The 22,619-nt window shown below is 38.1% G+C and overlaps 1 protein-coding gene across 8 annotated transcripts in view; it reads right to left on the bottom strand.

Moving 5' to 3' along the window:
- Positions 1-22,619, bottom strand: part of Btk (tyrosine-protein kinase Btk29A) — a 485,585-nt gene that overhangs the window by 13,677 nt on the left and 449,289 nt on the right. For all 8 annotated transcript variants that reach the window (XR_010859555.2, XM_067143509.2, XM_067143503.2 and 5 more), the window contains 6 exons: positions 19,320-19,385; positions 17,883-18,011; positions 14,600-14,793; positions 13,897-14,068; positions 11,098-11,266; positions 5,493-5,611 (listed from right to left, as the gene is read on the bottom strand). Coding sequence is in view for 7 of the 8 variants with exons in the window: in XM_067143509.2 (XP_066999610.1) it covers positions 5,493-5,611; positions 11,098-11,266; positions 13,897-14,068; positions 14,600-14,793; positions 17,883-18,011; positions 19,320-19,385 (849 nt within the window). In the remaining variant the exon portion in view is untranslated. The remainder of the gene's footprint in view (positions 1-5,492; positions 5,612-11,097; positions 11,267-13,896; positions 14,069-14,599; positions 14,794-17,882; positions 18,012-19,319; positions 19,386-22,619) is intronic.

Genomic DNA, 22,619 nt, shown 5'->3' with positions numbered 1-22,619 from the left:
CTGTAACGTCGGTAAGGATAGATGCGCTCCAGGATATTGATGTCATTTCTAGAGTGGTTAAAAGATAATGGGATGGTGTACGACTCAGCGAGTGGAATGTGGAGAAAGGTGATTGCGCCAGTGCCATGATGTATGTGTCTTATGTACTTATGCATATGAAGGCAGATCAAATATAAACGGGAATTTGAATGTAACGCTGCTGTTAATAATAATTCTGAGGCAGGGCTTTGCCAGGATGTTGGTAGGGGAGTCTGGAGAAGGGGTTTGTGCGCGCGAACGACGGTGGAGAGCTGGGCTGCTTCAGTATGCCATGACTGAGCAAGAGGAGCACACATCTGTTGCGGAATACATCGTTATCAAATTTCTCACAAAAGAGGGCACCAAACCCTATGAAATTTTGAGACGGCTCCGCGCACAGTTTAGGGAAGAAACACTTTTGCAGACTTGAGTGTATGAGTGCATTAAAATATTTTTGGCAGGAAGAGAAGCTGTGGAAAATGAACCTCATGAAAGGAGACCGCGAACAAGCATCACAGCAGACAACATTGTTACCATTCGTGACATTACTGGTGAAAATCAGCGAATAAAAATTTTGTAAATTGTTTTAGCCATAGGAATAAGTTACAGAAGTGTTCAAACTATCATTCGAGATGAACTCCACTTCAGAAAATTGTCTACCAGGTGGGTTCCTCGTCTCCTCAACCAGGAACCAAAAAATTTAGGCCAGGAAGTTTGTCAGAGACTCCTGCATTGCTACGAGGAGGAAAGAGAGGATTTCTTGTGTCGTATTGTGACTTGTGATGAAACTTGGGTGCATCATCACACCCCAGAGTCAAAGCAAGCAAGCATGGAGTGGCAGCGAAAAGAGGAATCAGCTCCGGCCAAGGCCAAAACACGCCCATCGGCTGGAAAGGTGCTTGCACGAACAAAGGAGAATTAATTAATTCAGAATTAATGCAGCCTATTACTGTTGTCTTTTGGATGAAGCAAAAGCTATGTATCGCAACAAGCGACGCCGGAAAAGGGGAGGGAATCTAATGATGTGGGTAGACTTTGAGGCTTTGGTTATGGGGGACTCCATTTTTAGGAAAATGAGGTTAAGTGTGTGGAGGAAAGGGAACCAGACTAGAGTGTTATCCAGGAATCTTTTAACAAGTTGCTTTATGTCACACCAACACAGAAAGGTCTTATGGCACTGATGGGATAGGAAAGGGCTAGGAGTGGGAAGGAAGCGGGCATGGCCTTAATTAAGGCACCGATCCCAGCATTTGCCAAGTGTGAAAATGGGGAATCATGGAAAACCATCTGCAGGGCTGCCGACAGTGTAGTTTAAATTCACTCTACTCCAAATGCAAGCTCACACCTGCATGCCTCAAACTGCACGGCCAACTCGCTCAGTGAGGAAAGCAAAAGGGAAGGAGGAGGGTAAAGGAGGATAGGTAGTTTTTCACATTGATACCAACAACATAACACAAGCAAGAATATGTGCCACCATAGTTGGGAATGTGTGGGATCTGCAAAAGATAGAATGGGATGTGTTTAAATGTAATGGAGATTGTCTTCGGTAGGGAGGATATGTACTGACTGGAGGGTGATTGGGGATTTAAATGAGACTATGGAGTGCGAATATGGGAAAGTGTGTACCCATCATCAAGCAAGGAATGGCGGGAAAGCAAACCAAGTTATCTATTAGGTTAGAATATGTATTTTTATGTTATAGTAGATGGGTCATTAGGGGATGCCCTGGCCGAGGTGGTAAAGGCGTGCTCGGTTCGCCCAGAAGGACGTGAGTTCGAATCCCCATCAGGAAGTTGTAAAATTTAAGGAACGAGATTTCTACTTCCGGAGGTGCATATGGCCCTGAGGTTCACTCAGCCTACACCAAAAATGAGTACCAGGTTAATTCCTGGGGGCAAAGGCGGCCGGGCGTAGAGCTAACCACTCTACCCCATCACGTGCAAGGTTAACAATGGTGGAAGCCTTTACCTTCCACTCCTCCAAGGGCCTTCATGGCCTGTACGGAGGTGACTTTGCTTTGCTTTGCTTTAGATGGGTCATCAGTAGTGTTTGGAAGTTTATGACCAAAAGAAGTACGAGGGCTATTTTTTTTCAAGGTCCAATCGGTCGCGACAGTCAAACGCCCGCAAATATGTGATGAACCGCTGCGCAGATGTGTTGCGCAACGTCTCTGAAATGACCGTTATGCGCCTCACCTCAGTCCCGTCAGTAGTGAACGTGCAGCGCGCTCGTAAACATGGCTACAACGATCGCTTCGCCCGCCAAGTGTGAAGTGCGCGGTGTAATTCGATTTCTTCAGGCTGAGGGGTGCAATGCAGCCGAAATTCATCGCCGAATAAGTCGTGTGTATGGTGAAACGTGCATGAGCGACAGCAAAGTGCGACAATAGTGCAGGAACTTTACAGCAGGGCGTACAGACGTCCATGATGCAGGCGGCCAGGGAAGGAAGCGTGTGTCAACCGATGATCTTGTTCAGCGTGTGGATCAGGCAATTCGAGAAAATCGTCGGTTCACAATTTCTGTGTTGAGTGCTTCGTTTCCTGAAATTTCCAGGTCAGCTCTCTACACAATTGTGAGTGAGACAGTTCAGTACCGCAAACTTTGTGCGAGATGGGTTCCGAAGATGCTGTCTGACCATCACAAAACACAGCGAATTGGCGCTGCTTTAGCGTTTCTCCAGCGCTACCATGATGAAGGACCGGATTTTTTGAACAAAATTGTCACAGGGGACGAGACATGGGTTCATTTTGAAACGGAAGAAACAAAAGAGCAATCCAAACAGTGGATGCATTCGCACTCCCCGAGTAAGCCAAAGAAATTCAAGCAAACATTCTCCAACAGAAAGTGTATGGCTACTGTGTTCTGGGACCGGAAAGGAGTTCTGTTGGTGGAATTCATGGAACGTGGTTCCACCATCACTGCAGCCGCATACTGTGAGACTATTCAACGTCTACGACGGGAAATTCAGAATAAACGGAGAGGGATGTTGTCATCAGGCATTGTCCTCCTCCATGACAATGCTCGGCCGCACACTGCAGCTGCCACCACGAACCTCCTGCAGCGTTTCCAGTGGGACGTTTTCGATCACTCAGCATACAGTCCGGACCTGGCTCCATCAGATTTTCACCTCTTTGCTCACATGAAACGCTGGCTAGGAGGACAGCGTTTTGACACCGACGAGGCGCTGCAGACCAGCGTACAAAGATGGTTACAGGCGCAGGCGGCGATGTTCTATCAAGAGGGCATTGACAAGTTGGTACCACGCTACGACAAATGTCTCAATCTGCGAGGCGACTATGTTGAAAAATAGCTGTGATGTATCAGTACATGTTACTAATAGAAAAGTGTCAAATTTGTACTGCTGTTTCATTTCGTGACCAATCGGACCTTGAAAAAAAAAATAGCCCTCATATATGCAAGCAAATATGTCCTAAAAAGTAGCTAAGTATGACAAAAAAAAAAAAGAGGTAAAATATGACTTGTGGAATTTAATGATATATAGCAAATATGAGAGTATTATTAACATTAAATGTCTCAAGTAGCAAAAAATGGTTAGTGATAATACAGCAGACAGATTATATCATACAAACTCACAGAGCTTGAGTATGTTAAAACGTTCAATATGCATTCACATGAAATTGCTTTACTGGCACTATCTTAACTTCAGATGTTTTACAAAAGAGAATTGTTCCGTTAGTACTGAGGATCTCTTCATTGAACTTTTTCACTCAATTTCTTAATTTTACACCATAACTGCACTTCACTTTAGGCATGACAGGGTTCACTGAAGTACTAGAAGTGTGGCCAATCTGTTGAAATTCGTTCGTGGCAAAACGGGAAGAGGGATCTTGCTGGACAAAATTCTGGCACCTTGGCATCTCCGAAAACCATAAAAGTAGTTAGAGGACCGTAAAGCAATAACATTATTATTTATAATAATAATAATAATAATAATAATAATAATAATAATAATAATAATAATAATAATAATAATAATATAATCTCAGCTACCAAGTGCAGGCATTTGTCCTGATGCCGTCTAGGCTGCCTGCATGTCAATTTCAAAATTCCGTTTTACTTTACCAGAAGGAAGAGAAATAGAACTGTGATCTATGATGGAATTTGAATTTTGTTGGGTTAACATCAAGACAAATAAATTTGAGCTGAGCTTTAAAAGTAGGAAAGATACATGATTTGAAGGTAAAGTTGAAATTCAAGATGACATATTGAGGCAAATATTCATTTACAGGATGAGGAGTAAGGGATTGGAATACATTGTCAAGGAAAATGTTCAATAAATTTCCAAGTTCTCTGAAAAAAATTAAGAAGAAGCTAGATAAACAATTGGTAGGGGATCTGCCACCTAAGCGACAGTCCTAAATGCAGATTACTGATGAATGACGAAAGTGTCATCAGAGATCTTGTACATGCTGCTATCATACAACATGAAGTGCCAAATGAACTCTTTTTCGTCCTTCCTAAAACCAACTATAACTTCTGGGTTTGAGCCTATGATCTTGGAACCCAGAGGCTCCACCAGTGACCCATAGAGGAAACTAGAGGAGGACAGCATCCTGGAGAACACCTGCAGACTAGTACTGCCCAACAATTTCAAGAAGGGTAGACAAAGTGTACAGATGTAAGAGTATAATATGAGGGCCATCCAGAATTTTTTTTCTATTAAAAAAAAAAAAAAAGACAACATAGTTACATGAAAACTTTATTGGCGCCCGATACAGAATACAGAAATGTTGGAGCTATTCACCACCAGGAATGAGACACTTGACGTGTCATGGGATCAACTTTTGTATGTCGGTGTCGTAGAAGTCTGCCATCTTGGAATGGAACCAGCGAGTGACAGGAATTTCTTGAGGTGCAAGAAAAGATGAAAGTCACTGGGAGCAAGATCAGGACTGTACAGTGGATGATCAAACACCTCCCAGGTGAACTCCTGCAGAATAGTTGCAGAGCATCGAGCCGTACGTGGGTGAGCATTGCCATAGATCAGCACAACACCTGCACTGAGCATTCCATGCCTCTTGTTTTGAGAGGGACCTGTAAGGCTGGTATAAGATTGCTGCATCATAATCTGTTGTGCATGCTCATATTTTAATTGTCGTCATAAGACCTATCTGTGTCAGTGCGACGTAAAAAAAAAAAAAAAAGCAGCTCATATTTCCCAGCTAAATATGTTTAAGAGGAAAGAAATAGGAAAAATTTCTGGATGGCCTACGTACCATATAATGACCATACTTTTTTTATGGGCTATTTGTAGAGAAAAACCACTAAATGCCTTTTTAGTTCACTTACTTACTTCTCAGATAATAAAACCTACCAGCTGACTAACTAAGTTACTGAAAGTTTCGCTTTCTCTTTTCAACCATAACAATCCAACAGATGCTTCAGTGAAATAGCTATGTTCTGATAGTTGTAATGCAGTGAAATACAGTGACCACAGAAACCTGTTTACCAACCTTGCAAGTCCAAAATCTGCAACTTTTACGACATTTTCTGAACCAACGAGACAGTTCCGCGCGGCAAGATCTCGATGAATGTAATTGTGCCTTTCCAAATAGGCCATTCCTTTACACACCTGTGAATAAGGAAACATTCTTTATGATTTTCATCAATAGTATTTATTTAATCATATGGCAATATTACAGTATTATACAGGATGCTTGGAGGTAAGTGCAAATAACCTCATGGAAGATACGGATGAATATCTGCAGTTCCTAAGATACGATTTTTTTTAAAATTTAACAAATGCTTGTCTGAGGGAAGAGCTTGAAGTAGAATGTGATGTTTGTGATATAGGTAGTAGTTTTGTTAGCCCCTCAGCTTATCCCTTTCAGAATGTGTACGCACAGTTGTGCAGGTTTATGTTTCATTTATGTCTGAGCGTATATGACATCTGCTTAGTGCTAGACAGTGTTTGTGTGGAACATGTCAGTTGTTTTAAGTTAGCTCTTGACCACCAGCGTGCAGGAAGAAGAGTTTTAAAATACAGTTGATCGGCAAGATGGTGGGAAGCAGTAATGCCAAAAGTAAGTATTTATTTATTTATTTATTTATTGCATTCATATTAATCTAGAAGCTTTGCTGAATATTGGAATATAATTAATGAAATGTGTAAATTCGTTAGTGAATGTAAATTGTGAAGATGCAACATCATATGTAATACCATAAGGTTTTGAATGTTGATATGCACAATTGCGCGGGCTAGGTTTCGCTACAAGCAATGTGTAAGGAAGTGGCTGGGTGCTGCTACCGTAAGGACTGTAAAAGAAGAACTTGTACTCGATGTACGAAATGTAACGTATACTTGTGTCTGAACAAAAATTTTAATAGTTTTAAATCATTCTACACTGAAAAATAGAACATCTGATCATGTGCATTTCACATATATTCACATATATTCACATGTACTGAGTTGAATTTCTTTTTGTAATGAGTGAATCAAGTCCCGACATGCACAACTGTGTGCTTTTCTTTCAGATGTTAAGTTTTTATTTTGTAAAATAAACTATAAATATATGTATTTCAGAGCATTTTAGTCAGTTTTTGATGTACAAACAAAAATTCATACTTCCAGTTTCCTTTCAGGTCTGAAAGGGATTTACCAACCACCATATCATGCTTCAGGCAGTATGCATGCGAAATGCGTAAGACGCAATTCTCAGTACACCACTGTACTCCAGCTTCAGATAGTATGCACGTGTAAGTTGCATGAAAATGTTTTACGTATAAGAAGCAAACGTTTTCACATTCAAAAATATTGTAATGACATTCATTATTGAAAACTACTTGGAGCTAAAAAACAACATTTTTTAATTTTTGGAAATAGGTCATTATTTTGATGTTATATGTATTCAGGGCCCTATCAATAACCAGTAGAAAAAAACGTTTGCACTTATCTTCCAAACAGCCTGTATACTGAATGCAAATAAGTAATTTTACAAATTAACATTTAAATTTTGTAGTCAGTTAATAACATCAGGAGTAAGGAACAATACGTATTGCTATTTTGAAGTGTCACGGCTTTCAATGAAATTCTCTTCAAATGATGCAACATCTTGTTATCCTCACACAAGTTTGCAAAAAGTCAAAAAGTGTGTTCAAATTAACCATCAAATGAATCATATAAATTTCATCAATAATTATTATTTGGAAGAAATTTTCGTGCTTTAACTATACTTTGAAAGAGTTTACTATGGTTTTTGTTTTTTATAAGATGGCCATGAAAGTCTATGTTTTAAGATTAAATATTTTGCTTTATTGCATATCATAAAACTATAAAATGCCTCTTCCCAACAATATATTTACAATACAGGGTCCTTATTTATGCTTGAAAAGGACTTTCTCGTTCAATCTTGGCTGCCGATGACAGGCCGCCACCGGCCGCTGGCGCGCGCGGTTTCCGGCACTTCCTGCAGTTGCTGAGAGCTGAGCTCCGAGATAGTAGGGTGTTCAATGAAGCTACTGCGTACTGTATGTCGTATTGTATAGTGTTTTATTGTGACTGTGTATAGTGCTGTAATGTATGTGAAATATTTGTTATGTGAACGTGTATATCTGCACAATACTTACATTAAGTGCAGAAAATCGTGCGCTAGGACAAGACAAAAGTTTCGAGCGAAATTTCCAGGGGGACCCATTCCTATCAATCGGACAATAAAACAACTGGCCAAGAGATTCAAATGTACAGGTTCAGTAAACAATAAAAATAGACGTAAAGGTCGTTATCTCCTTACTGAAGCGTGTTTGGTACGAGGATCGTAAGTAAAAATCTATGGCCCCCCTCGCAGCCCAGATGTAACGGCATGTGATTTTTATTTGTGGGGGATGTTAAAAACATGTAGTTTATGGGAACAACTCTCATGCACTAGATGAACTTAAAGACAATATAAGAGCTGCAATTGCATCGATCAGAGCTGAAGAACTTGGTAGATAACTGAAAACTTCATTAGGAGATGCTGATTACGTTTGGGAGCGCATAAACTGTAAACATGGTGAGTAAAATGCATGATAATGATTTTGAACACCATATTCTGCCGTACAAACGCATGCGCGGTAGCCGGCAACTGAACTGTCACTGATGGCCAAGGTTGAGCAAGAAAGTCCTTGCCAAGCATAAATAAAGACCCTGTATAATGTTCATTTTGTTCTCTTGGGTACTTTGTCATCTCTCTGAGTTGATGATAAAATGTTGTACCTTTACTTAGTCTGTTATCAGTGTTGATTTCATTACTTCCATTAATAATGCTACCCAGATATGTAAACTGTTTTACTTTCTCTAACTGTTCTCTGTCTATGTTCACTTGGCTTCTCTTTTTCACAGTGCATGACTACAGTTTTCTTTTTACAAATTACCATTCCAGACTCCTTCAGATTTTCATTACAAATGTCCAGTCTCCTTTGTACTTCCTTTTCTCCGTTTCTCCAAATCACCACATCATCTGCAAATACCACAAATTAATCCAATTCAAGGGGGATCAAGTTTCAACTTTATTCAAAGTCATCCTCAGCCTTCTTCCATCTTTCCTCCTGTCTTCTCCACTGTAAACATCCACCCCTTTAAGGCCTTCCTTGTAGTATCTTCCCTGTTGGTTTCTCTGTAAATACTTTCTTTGGAACATGGTCTTTTCTCGTTTGGATCATGTGACCATCTGTGCCAATTTAAAGCTGAATATACAGTGTGAAGAGGCAAAGTGCGAGGCAACAAAAATCCTGGGGTTTCTATAGGAATTTAAGGGACTTCAGTCCATGAGCAATAAGGTCAGCTTACCTTTTCAGGTTCAGCCCATAGGGATGTATGGTCTACCTGCTTGGCATCCCACAACAGCAGAGAACATGAGCAAGCTGCAGAGAGTACAGCGCTACACCGAAAAGCTAATTAACCGTCCTTCCCCTTCCCAACCAATAAGGTTACCTACCTTCCACTGAGACATTCACCCAACAAACTGACCTGATTTTTTTTTTTTTGAAATTCCTTTCTACATCAACAGAAATTTCAACATCTTCAACATCTATCAGTTGTTTACCACTCAGCTCAGACAGGCGAAGGAGTTATCCTTTGTCCATCTTTCGCCCGTAAGTCTATCAGAAGGGGTTTTATTGGCGATCTGCAAAGCTATGGAACTCGCTGTCAGGGGATGTCAAGAACATGCCTCTTCCAAAATTTTGGATGCATGTGAAGAAAAATGTAATTTAATGGAACTGCTGTATGTGTCTGTGAGTGTATGGGGAAATGTATGAATGGCATACTGGTAAAGTGAAAACCGGGCGAATTGGCCATGCGTTTAGGGGCGCGCAGCTGTGAGCTTGCATCTGGGAGATACAGTAGTGGGTTCGAGCCCCACTTACGGCAGCCCTGAAGAGAGTTTTCCGTGGTTTTCCATTTTCACACCAAGCAAATGCTGGGGCTGTACCTTAATTAAGGCCATGGCCACTTCCTTCCCACTTCTAGGCCTTTCCTGTCCCATCATCGTCATAAGACCTATCTGTGTTGGTGTGACGTAAAGCCAATTAAAGAAAAAAGTAAAGTGAAAAGAAGTACGTGTGCACAGGAATGATTGAAGGAATGGATGATCAGCCTACTGTTGATAGAGACAATGAATGAAAAGTGAGAAATTATGTATACATGCGTATCTTGCACAGTTCTATTTCAGTACTGAATTTTATAAACCATGTAAATACTGTAAATAGTATCTCATCTTAAGATAGGTCTAGGGAACATGGGCGCTCACCCTTTTTCTCTAGATCTTCCATATTTCTGCTCAAAATGGTGGTAAATAAATAATGCTAATACCATTTCAGGTTCCTTATTTCTATCCTGTCCTCTAGTTTTGAAACACCACTCATCTTTCTAATCTCTTCATTTCTGAATTTATTTCCTTGTCTTCCCTTCGATCCCTTTAAAGAATTTTGTCTTGCCCACCTGAATTCTACTCTCATCTCATTTTGTTGTTGTCCATGTACAGTACCTGCTGCATATGCCAATACTGGTACATACTATGTTGAGCGCAAAACTTCTTTGCATGTCCTTGGAATGTCTTGGTTTTGTAGTGTATAATTTGCAATCCCGTAAAATGCATTTGCTTGCATTCTCTTTTTAATTTCCGGAAGAAAATCATGTTTACACAATGAACAGAGATATAATAAAAACCATCAGTTAAATTATGGCTAGTTCATCCATCTGTAACCTATAAATTTATCAAATGTTTATACTTTCTACTTCGTATCTGTAAAAACTGTAATACAATTGATAGATCCCTTACCACTGAAATTAGTAGGTTTTTCATTTTGTTAAAAAGTTCAATGTACAACCTTAAATAAATACTTTTAAGTACTGTTTTAACACATTTAGGTCTTGCTCACTTTCGTACATTTTAATCTTCCGGACTGGCCATTTTTCACTAATTTTGGATTTAAAAAATTAAATACTAGTTTTGTATTTAGGCAATTTTTTTTATTTCACTGTATTTCATACTTTCTACTTCATACCTCTTGTAAATACTGTAATACAATTGACAGACCCCTTACCACTGAAATAGTGAACTGAAATGAGTAGGTTTTTCATTTGGTTAAAAAGTTCAACATTTAACCTTAACTAATAAAATATGGCTGATATTGATTTTATTTGGTTTTTAGGCCATTCATAATTGTTGGTACAGGAGATAAATCTATGAAATAATTAGTACATAAATATTAAGTTTGATCTGTTAGGTCAGTTCAGTTGGTATAATTCACTGTTGTTCAATGCGGCCGCCATTATGTGCACACTGCCCTCGAGTCTACACAGCTCCGACATGATTTGAGAGGAAGAATATGATGTGTAGAGCTGTAGTTTACTGCCATCTATATATTTTTTCAAGAACTAGGCCTATATGAACCAAATCATATACTGCAGCGCCGATCAACTCACACAGTATGTTCGTTTTGTAGTATTAGCGATGAAAACCAGAGAACGTATGCCGTGCGGGCTTCCGTCTCCCAAAAATTCATGGTAAACTTTCATGTAAAATTATTAGTTCCATATGATGAAGTAATTCTGTTACTAAGAACCAATGGAGTACAAACCTGTATGCACATATCGAGTAGCATACCAACGTTACCACCCAGTGTAGCTTTGTGTCTCCTCAGATAGTTGAGGAGAGAGCCATGTCTCATGTACTCTGTCACAATGTAGATAGGACGATGTTTACTGCACACACCATACAGCTGGACTAGATTTTGATGCTGCAATTTTCTGTAAGGATAGTACAGAGAAAAGTTCCCAATTATTTGAGGTGGCAACACAAACACGGATATTAAAATCTGTGGCAAAAAAAAACAACAAAAAAAAAACATTAAATAACACTAATTTATCTTTTAATAACCATGTAAATTAAGGTAATCTACATTGGCGACTAAGTGTAATGACAGTCTTGATAATGTTTGGTTAGAGTTACTGGTTTTATGAACGAAAAGAGAGAAAACACAAAAAGCTACTGTTGTCCAACGGAATGAACATCCTTGCAGGCGGTTGTTTGGTTTATTACAGCATGAAGGACGAGTTTATTGCGCACTAGGGCTCTATGATATTCACTGGCTAGTGATGGTTTGATGAAGTAGTCAGCTTTGTACACTACCCCTGTTTGTATTGTATCCTCTTTCTGCTACTTTTTCCTCTTACATTATCATTGTGTTTATCCCTATCTTTCTACAGAAGTATATAGACTTAATTCGTCACTTGTTTCTTCTGTTCCCTTATCTTTATTTTCATTACTTATATTTTTCTGTTTCTAATGGTTATGGATGAAATTGTAAAGGAGATAAAGGAAGCATATGGGAACAGGGAGATGAAGTTATTACTATTTGCAGACAATATTGTAGTCTGGGGAACAAACAGCAAAGAACAAGAACAACTTGATACAGTGAACAAGAAAATTGAAGAGTATGGTATGAAAATCAGCACACCCTGCTTTCTTTTTATCTTTCACTTCTTTCATCAAGACCGAAGATCTGTAAAGATGGCCCCTCCGGGATTCTTGAAGCCCACTCTTCTGATGAAGCTGGCAAGCACAAACAAGATGGTCGCAAGCCGAGAAGAAACGGATGTAATGCAGAAGAACTGGGGTGGACAATGAAAGCTCTACTATATGAAGATTGCAGGGTAAGAAGATGTGGAGATTGTCCTTCTCCTATTGTATTTTCTTATTTTTCCTCATCTCCTCTTTCTGTTATTCCCTCTTCTACTTGTCACCATGTTTATCCTATTAAAGAAAAAGCAAACAAAGCAAAGTCAGCTATGTACAGGCCATGAAGGCCCTTGGAGGGGTGGAAGGTAAAGGTTTCCACTATCTGAAACCTCGGCACTTGGTGGAGTAGAGTGGTAAGCTCCATGCCCGGCTGCCTTTGCCCCCAGGAATTACCTTAGTACTCATTTTTTGTGAAGGCTGAATGGATCTCAAGGTCATATGCACCTCTGGAAGTGGAAATCTTGTTTCCTAAACTTTTGACTTCCTGATGGGGAAATGAACCCATGTCCTTCAGGGTGAACCGAATGCACCTTTACCACCTCAGCCAGGCAGCCCCTATCCTGTGTTCCTACTCAGATTCATTTTCATTCATGACTTGATTTATTACTTTTTTGTTTTCCTTATTGTTACTAATATCTGAATATTCTTATGGGCTATGCAAGACTTTCCATAACCACTGCACAAAGTACTGTATTTTGACAGAATCCAGTCAAATATAGTACAATCTTGATGCTTTTAAACGTTCTGCATACTTCATTTACAATTCCAGCTCCCTCTGCAGATCAGTGGTAAAGCACTGGTCTCCAGATCCATGAGAGAGGGTTCAACTTCTGCAGAGGTGGCAGGATTTTTTATGAGCAGAAAAAAATCAATATAGAACTCAGTATTATATGATTTCAGCAAGTAAAAGATCTCTGCTGACACATCAGGTGTTAATCTAATAACATTAATTAACATTCAGCATTAGATCACCCAACAGAACCTAAATTATACCATAGTATGGTCCACAACTGATGTGCCATTGGGTGTGACACGATGATGATGATGCTGATGCTGATGATGATCACAACTGGGGACAAGGACAAGGAAATATCTGAACATATCTCCCAATCCTAGCTTACAAATAATTATACTTAAAGAGTATTAAAATTTGTACAGATATGATTATAACTCATAGCACGAAAACATTTATACACACATTATGACCTACATTAAGTTCCTAGACCGTACAATGAATAAAAGAAATTTAAGAATTGTTCCCATTCAGGGAACTGCTATATGTTAAAACCTTCAAAAATTGTAATTTCAAAATATTTTTTTATCTCAGTCGTTATTACCTGTACAGCAATGAAACTTTCTAAGTGAAAAATATTACTTGTTTACAACAGAATTATAAACTGTATTTTTCAGAACTGATATATGTACAGTATTATCAAACTCACAAATGAATGAATGAATCAATCAAATTGGCAGCTATTTACATGTCGATATTCACAGTTTCTTTCACTGCTGAGTCATTTAGTAGTATTAGCAATCTTCTTTTTTAAATGTGCTGTTTAAAGTCACAGTTACAAAACTGACCACCTCCAGATATATATTTCCAAAATTAGTAATTAAATTTTATGTTACTTTAATATAACATACTTTGGCCAATTTCTTGCATGCAGATAATTGTTCTTCAAACAGCTATCAACCCTAGGCACATGATTTTGGTCAGTTTTGTAGACATTATACCTAAACATACAAGGAAAAGAGTCACTAAGATACGCCACACAGTTCGGAAGCTATGAGTTATTTTTTGTTTACAGAAACAAGCAGTTTAATTTTATCCTTAAAAGATTTTGTACAAGTAACTCACGTCATGACTTTAGCTTCCTCAATAAAATCGTCTTCTGACATGGTGCCTTCCTTCATCATCTTAACAGCAACATCGATTGAGCCTCTCCATTTTCCACGGCGCACCACGCCAAACTGACCAGAGCCTAGTTCCTCTAGCAACATGAGCTCTTGAGGATCTATCTCCCATTTGTCTGTAAGAAAATATACAATATGCATCAAACATTCAAAACATGCTTCAACTAAATGTAATGTCCTATCTTTACATATAAGACAGTAATAATGAATGGCCTCTGTACTGGAACAAAGTTTCTTCTTAATAATCATTATAAGTAAAGACCACACCCATTAATATATACGTACAGGGAACAGACTGGGTAAAATCATGTTGACAAAATATCACATAAAATGCCGGAAACATCACATACATCTAGCATTTTTGGCTGAAGCGTTCATTGGAATAAGAGGATTCTACCTTTGGATTCTACTTTTGGGGGGCATTCCCCTTCAATTTTTGTATACTCCAACATGTTTTTATCTCATCAATTCTCTACACACATATATTCCTCTCTTACTAGCTTTCTTACCTTAAAAGGCATTACGTGTACACCATAGGCTATAAATTTTACAGAAGTCTGTAGCGTATTGTAATTACTGTGCTTTACCTTCTTTCAACAATCACATGACGAACATTCTAATACAGTTTGACTAACAGTATAACTTACCATGGCTTAAGCCTGCAGTCGCTGGTACTGGCCGATCACAAGGACTAGTCTTTAAGCGTGAAGCCAGTCCGCCACTATTGTGGCGATGATAATTCACTAAGTCAGGAATGGAACCACAGCAGTGCTTTTCTGAAAGGAAGAATTCTCCTCTCGAGTTTTGCTTGATGTGGTAGTGCTTTACATGGGGATGAGGACTGTAACAAGAAACAAACCACATATGCACTTATGCTGAACTTCAAAGCATTTTATTTATCAACATCAAGGAAATTAATTGCTAGGTACAGAAGACATAATGTTAATATATTATTGATTCATGGGTACTCTACTTAATATGAGAATTACACAGGATCAAATATCCAATACCTGACAATTCTAAAGAATCAGTTAAAATAAAGTAATTTCTACAACATCATAACAGAAAGGTGATTGAGAAGGACTAAAACAAGGTCCAAACTTTCTGCAACCAAACCACAATCAGCATCACACTTTACCCATCTCCTTATGATTCATATCTCTTGTGATGTCCTCCTTGTTGATGTGATGCATGAACAAACCATGAAATTGAAATGAGTATCGAAATACAGTCTGTGATTTGTTTTCAATTTTAGTTACAATGTTTATGTCACCCCAACCTATACAGTTTCTTACAGTATATCGACAGTGATATATCTAACTCTGAACAAAAATCTTCCACAGTGCATTTCTTTGAAATTTATTGTCCTCATTTCATATTCGGCCATAAAACCTTGCTACAAAAATTAATCTCATTTCATGCCAGATCCTATAGAGAAACAAGACAAGGGTTTGACATACCTTCCATAATCGTAAGACATGATCTGGCACTTTTCTTGTTAAACTCATCAACTGTTCTTCCATGTACAATAGATCTGTTCCCTTGTGACTGGGAATTCACTTTCAGCTGATGTCAGGAATTCTAAAATTCTCAAAGTTTAAGACTGCATGCAGGAATTACCTGCTGAATATTGTTGACTGTTTTGTGATGACATATGGTTGGATGTGTGTAGCATGTAGGTAAGTAACATCGATATTTTTCAATTAAAATACACTGTTCATTCTTATAACAATCCTACCTAAAGTACCCGTTCGGATTTATGAACAAGTGGTTATTGATGCAAAATGAAATGTGAATCATAAACCTACACAATATTAAAAGTTAGAAACATAATAATGAAAGTAGCCAGTCATCAGTTAGACCAGGAATAAACTGGGCTTTGAAAAAACATATACACTAGAGACTGTCTGATTAAATTCAAATTTAACTGAGGATTCACATTCTACAAGGTCATGCTGCAACACTGCTATATATTCAGCAACTGTCTGGTGTTCTTTTTGGTAAATGTTTACAAAATAGTGTTTAGAAACAAGCATAATTTTTGAAAAATAAATAAGGGTTTTCAATGACATAAAGATCAGGCATTATTGCATCTTTCTTCTTTACTCTTAAACCTGAAATGAACATTTAATTCTAAATAATTTTATATCAGTATGATGTGTGCGCTGCAATTTACTCATGAAGTATGACACAAAGTTATTCACTGTACACGTGACTGTCATCGATGTCAGGTTCTTCACAGTCCGATACATGGTAAGCAACTGTGACTCTGTGAAAATCTTCAGGAGTAAAATCGTCACTTCCCACATAATGAGAATCACTCCGACAAAAAAAGTCACTGTTACTGTCTAAATCATCTGAAAATTCAAGGACATCAGAATCATTCGACCTTGAACATGGCCCAGCCATTACAAGAAAAAAGATGACGCAAGCACATGCAACAATGAAGTAATGAGAAGATGTATAATTATAGCTCGGGAAGTAACGCGAACACGTGATATACCAGAGAAACGAAATAAACTCTAAACTAAACTGATAGCAAGATCAAATTGTTATATTGATAAGCCAACCAAAAACAGATCCACACAATAACATCTTCAAACAACTACAACATAAACATTCACGGTCAACAGATTTCATTTGTCGAAAATAAAAATATTTCGTAGAGCTGGTGGATATATCTGTTGAGTAAAATGCAAATTCAACACTTTAAGTTACTGTCACAATCATCTGTTACCATTTAACAGCCACACAATTGACCAAAATCCCTGAATAGCACAGAGCCGATGTATCGGTGCCGTGAGCATTCTCGCCATAACATCCTGTGCCGATAGATTGGCACGCTGAGTGCAAGAGGGTTAAATGACAATCCACCTTAGCCTTCATCACTATTTTGTGAAGGATAACTATGTCAACTAAATACACAACAGCATTATACTTCAAATTAGGTTTTCTGCTTTAAGATTCTGTTGAATAAAAGTGAGCTGCACTCCACTACAGACATTCAAAGGGAGCAAACCTTTTGAGAATACTGGGTGCAGTTTCCAGTAAAATACTGGGAGCTACTAATGCCATTGGACTTTGGTCTACATGCCCAGCAATAATTTCTTCTATATTTATCAAGATGTCACCTGCAAAAGCCAAAGCTGTAATGGGTCACTTTTACTTTTAATATAGAGGGAACGAGGGGAACGTTACAATGAATCATTCTCCGTAGAATGTCATCAACAGCATGGACGTTCAGCACTATTCTGGGCAGGAATCATGTTTTCGACCTCCATGCATCACTGGTTCATTTTCAAGGAAACATGACGGCTGCAGTATATAAACACAACACTCTCGCACCCATAGTAAGTGATTTTGCAGAGACTGTAGGAGATGGGGTTACTCTAAAGGACAATAAGGCTGGTCCACATTGCGCAGCATCTATGAATGCATACCTAGAAGGACGTGAGAGCCGCAGAATGGACTAGTAGGCATCTTCTCTGGAATTAACTGCACAGAGCAGAGACTTTCTTAAAAGAGTAATTTTCAACTATCGACATTTACCACTAATGATTTAGGGCCTAAAAGATGCTGTCATCAAGAAGGGGGACCATTTGTTTCAAGAAATACTCAACGATTCGGTACTGAGCATGCCCCATTGCATTCAAGAGTGCCTAAGGGTTCGTGGAGGACGAACATGTTACCGACTCGTGTGACTGCATTGAAAACAGTCTTCAATTTGTGATGTTCTAACTGAGGAAGTTCTTTAATTGGTTTGGTTTAGTCACGTAGTGTTTTTCTTTTCATACTGGGTCCAAATTTACTAAGAAGAGCAACTTTTTGTTTTGTTTTCATGAGTGTATAAACTCAATTTTACAGTTCCAACAATAAAAAAGAACAATGAAATGAATTTTTTCAAACACACATTGCCGGATGAATACTTACACTTTTGTATATAGTGAAAGGGTATAGAACCCTTTAGTGGAGGAATTTCGAACCAGAAAGCATCCTTCTTTATCTTCCTGCTTGAGCAATGACTCTGCCCTCTGGCGGGACATATCTCCTACATACCACCTGTAATGAGAATAAATGTCTTAAAGCCAACTGTAATGCCATTCTGTAAGTTTTATTTTTGTTACATATGGTACACCCAAATAGCACAGACTTCTCAAACACAGAGCTAAGTACCACATCCCTTATTTGTTATGTTACCCTGTTCTCATCATTCAAAACAGCACATGACAGCAAAGAAAAGCAGGAGAAAGAAGAGAAGAAATAAGTTAAAGGTGGGAGGGAAGAGATGAGTATTAAAAAGAGGCAGAAAAGATAGGATGAAGAGTTAAGCAGACACTCAGAAGAAAAAACATTGTCTTTCATTACTCTTTTATTTATTATAACTTTGCTGTTTTTATTAACACAATGACATTCTTATTTTCTATATTGTATATAACTAATCTATTTGCCTCATCATCAAGGAAACATTAAACATCTGTGTAAATTCTATACCATGAAACACTTCTCCATATACAAGGGTGGTTGAATCATACTGATATATACTTTGAAAAAATAATTTAATTTGTCATTTTATCAACTGATGAAGTTTGTCAGGCAGACCACTTTGTGGGTGAATTTCTACATTGACCTGTCATTATGTTCCTTTCAATCTTTCTAAAAATGACTTACTTGCTTACTCATGTCAGTAATTACTGATGAGATGCCAACTCGATTGGTTTGAAAAAACTTGGTTCATAGTGACACAACATTATTCTAAATTGTCAGGGGTGAACAGCAAAGAACATTCCTGGTAAGTGAGGGACAGCACAAGTAATTTGAACAAGTGCTGCAAATAAAAATTACCTGTGTTTAATTGTGCGAGTGATGCCATATTTTACAAATTTCAGCCAATGGCAGTGTCTGTTGATGCGAGTACTGTAGTATGGAAAATGTTGCATGATTTATGATCATTTCTTACAAATATATTTCCAACGGCAGTGGTGAGCCTCAAGCATTGGCAATGAACACATATCTCTCCTACAAGTAATATGAGGTAAGATTTATATGATTTACCTTCCAAAATAATATAATTTATGCTAAGGGCCCTAGAGTCAAGTTTTGCAAACAAAACTATGAAAAGAGAAGATACTGTTTAATAAAACAAAAATTAACTAACTTATAAAGAAAAACAAAAAAGAGAGAATATTAAACAGCCACCCTGAAATAGAGAGCAAATTTACAGACGAGAATTCAGTGGAGCAGAAGGAAGAGGAATGAAAGTTGATTAACAGCCAGTCTTAGATTTTCAGGTAGGCAATATCACACAACATATTACTTGGAGCATGTAAGTTCTACTGAAAAATGTAAAGAGAAACTCTTATTACTTACTCATACTTCTGCAGTCCAAGCAGCTCTTTCTCTTTAACATAGTTACTGGGAATATAACCAATTGCTCTGTAACAAAAAAAGTAATTTTGACATTATCCTCATACATACAGATGAAATTATAATTTTGTCCATGCAATTCAAATTTTTGACTCATACTTCATTTTTATCTCATATCAGGTACAGAAAAGTGAGTTCATTTCAATATTTGCTTGTTGGTATATCACAGGGAAATGGCTCAATAACATTTTTTGAAACCCACAGTGGTTTAGCAATATTTAGGAAGATAAAACAGGAAAAGTTAACATTAGATGTTTGTTTATAACTGTGAGGTTCTTCAGTCTGTTGAAACTGATACATTACAACATAAATTTAGAAGATAAACAAACACTCCATCTAAAGTCAGATTCTGTGGAGAATTTTGCAATAAAAACAGGCACGGAGATGGGATGTCACCTTTACTTTTTAACTGTGTTCTGTAGAAGGTGAGTGGAGAAAATCAGACACAAAAGGCATTAAATTGGGAAACCAAAAAGATAACATATATTGGTTGTATACAGATTGCTAAGGTATAGCGGATGACATTGCCTTGATTATGGACACACTAGAGAATGCCAAAATCCAAATAGAAATCTAATAGAGCAAGCAGGAAAAAGTAAGTTTACGAATCTCCTTCTCAAAGACAGAATTCATAAAGAATTTAAAGATGTACCGATGAAATAATCATAAATCAAATCAAAAAAGTCAACTCCTTTAAAATATTTAGATGAATTAATAAATATGAACAAGTATAAAAAAGCAGCATAGAGCTAAGAGCAAAGAAAATGAACGTAGCATTCCAGATCATTAGAAATGTATATTTAAAAAAAAAGCATTATCATGGGACAACAAAATTGAATGTTACAATACAGACCTGGGGAGCTAAAACACAAAAACTAATGCAGAAAGGTGAGATAAATAAAATGATGAACATAAAAAAGAAGACTGGTTAGAAGCATACTTGGTCCAAGGATAACAGAAGCAGAATACAACAGGTCACTATCTAACAAAGAAATCTACGTATATGGGGAGACATAGTACATCCCCAGCATTTTTTCTGGATTTATAATGCAAAACCACAGCAAGGGAGAACCCTTGTAGAGGGCTCGTAATCAAACTCAGTACCACAAAAACCTAAGCCAGATGCAATAACCAGCAATATTATTCAGTATGAATTTCATACATAAATATTTTTTTTGAAAAAAATTCTGTTACAGTTAGGTCTTACGGCAACGAATTGCTACGAAAATTCAAGGGGTTGAATGAAACGACTTTACTCTATTTTACGATTGCCTAGCCTTTATATATCTTCCAAACAGTTGTATATATGAAAGAGAATGTAATCAGTTTCACCATAAACTCAGATGTACATAGGTATAATACTAGAAATAGACACAGTATGCACATAGAATCACACAAAACTAAGCTTTATGAATCAAGTTTGACTTATGCTGGAGTAAATTTTTTAAAATAAAGCTTTATTAAGCATAGGAAAGGTCTAGGAAGTGGAAGGAAGCAGCCGTGGCCTTAATTAAGGTGCAGCCCCGGCATTTGCCTGGTGTGAAAATGGGAAACCACGGAAAACCATCTTCAGGGCTGCCGACAGTGGGACTCGAACCCACTATCTCCCGATTACTGGATACTGGCCGCACTTAAGTGACTGCAGCTATCGAGCTCGGTCATTTAACAATTTAATTTTAATTTAATAATTATAACAATATCTGCGTCGTCAAAGGATCACAAGTTATTTGAGATATACCCATGGTAAAATCAATGTGTGATGGTATGAAATGCTATAAAATAATAAATGAGGGAACCCTTACAGAGGACAGAATGAGTGCAATTAACTGGCTGATTGATGTTAATACTGATATAAAATTAAAAGGAGTTTTCATCTGACACACAGACAGAGCAACACTGCGCGTAACTAATGGAACAGTGAATAGGTGGTACCACTGCATAGTTTGGTATTAATAATAAGAGCTCAGAACATGGTCGGTCTAAGACATGCATCTGGTGAGTACAGGAAGAATTTGAACCAACATTTGTCCTCAATGGTTATGTCAATGTGGCATGATTCAATTATTGCACAGAGGAGGTGCCTCAATCAGGAAAACTGTCACAGAGTGTGACTGGAGTCCATAGCAACGCATGTCAACACTCTGGCAAATGAAGAGGCAGTGCTGTTGGTCTCGAGGATCATCTCCATTAAGCCACGATCTCTCCAGTCGAAACAGATATGTCTTTGGCCTGCTGATGTGATGTGATGGTGTGTAGCCTTTGAAAAGGCCTGGTGCAGGTCTTTCTAGGCAATGCCCATAGACGACATGAGTGTCTGCGTGTGTAAAGATGATGAGGTAGGGAGAGGGAGAAACCCAGTGTCGGCACATAGCCTACTCCACTCAAATAATGACAAGAATGACAAGGGGTCTGCTCAAGAGTTGACGTCCCCATCTGACAGATAAATCACCTTTGACGTCATATGCTCTCACACCACATGAACTGTGCAGAGAGATTAGGAAATGAACCCACTCTTTAGGCACTCGATCTAGTGATTATAAATTGTATACTAATATCCTTCCCCATTCCTTCATTTCTTTCCACCAGCTAACCATGGTGTTAGACCATGAAAACATGATGTCTTCGTGATCATGGCCACCAGGCTGAAGAAAGAGTAAGCGCTTTGCCACCCTTCAAGCGGTTTCTGATGTTGTGGGCAAGTGGTTCAATCAGCAACCAGTATCCCTCATTATGGAGGCTTTCACAGCCCGTACTTATAGACATGATATAGGCTTTTGGGCTTATGTTGTGTCAAGAAAATAAGGTGAAATTATTTACATCTCGCAGAGAATTCAAATTGAGAAGCCTTTCTCATGAACACTCAAGATTTTCTTCTGAAGACGCAGAGCAAAGTTCTCTGTGAAACGTAAAGAATTTCACCTTACATTTTTCTTGACACGGCATAAGCCCAAAAGCCTATATCATGTTTGATTGCTTATGTTTAATAATAACTCTTACAGATAAAAGAATGACCCCACTAGAAAGTCAAGGCACGTCACTATCAACACACAACAATGAAACAAAAAACATCAACAAAAATGAGTCACATAACTGCCTCGAACTGTTTGCCGTTAACATCACAGCTTAGTTGACAGAGATTTGGAAAATCTCTCATTGCTTTCTGACATATGAACAATGATGTAGCATGAGTTTATTCCTCAATTATTACTGTTTTCAGCATGTCGATGTCTCGTGGTTTTCAAG

This window comes from Anabrus simplex, chromosome 3, assembly GCF_040414725.1.
Source record: "Anabrus simplex isolate iqAnaSimp1 chromosome 3, ASM4041472v1, whole genome shotgun sequence".
Taxonomy (NCBI): Eukaryota; Metazoa; Arthropoda; class Insecta; order Orthoptera; family Tettigoniidae; genus Anabrus; species Anabrus simplex.
This window is presented reverse-complemented; position numbering and strand designations above follow the sequence as displayed.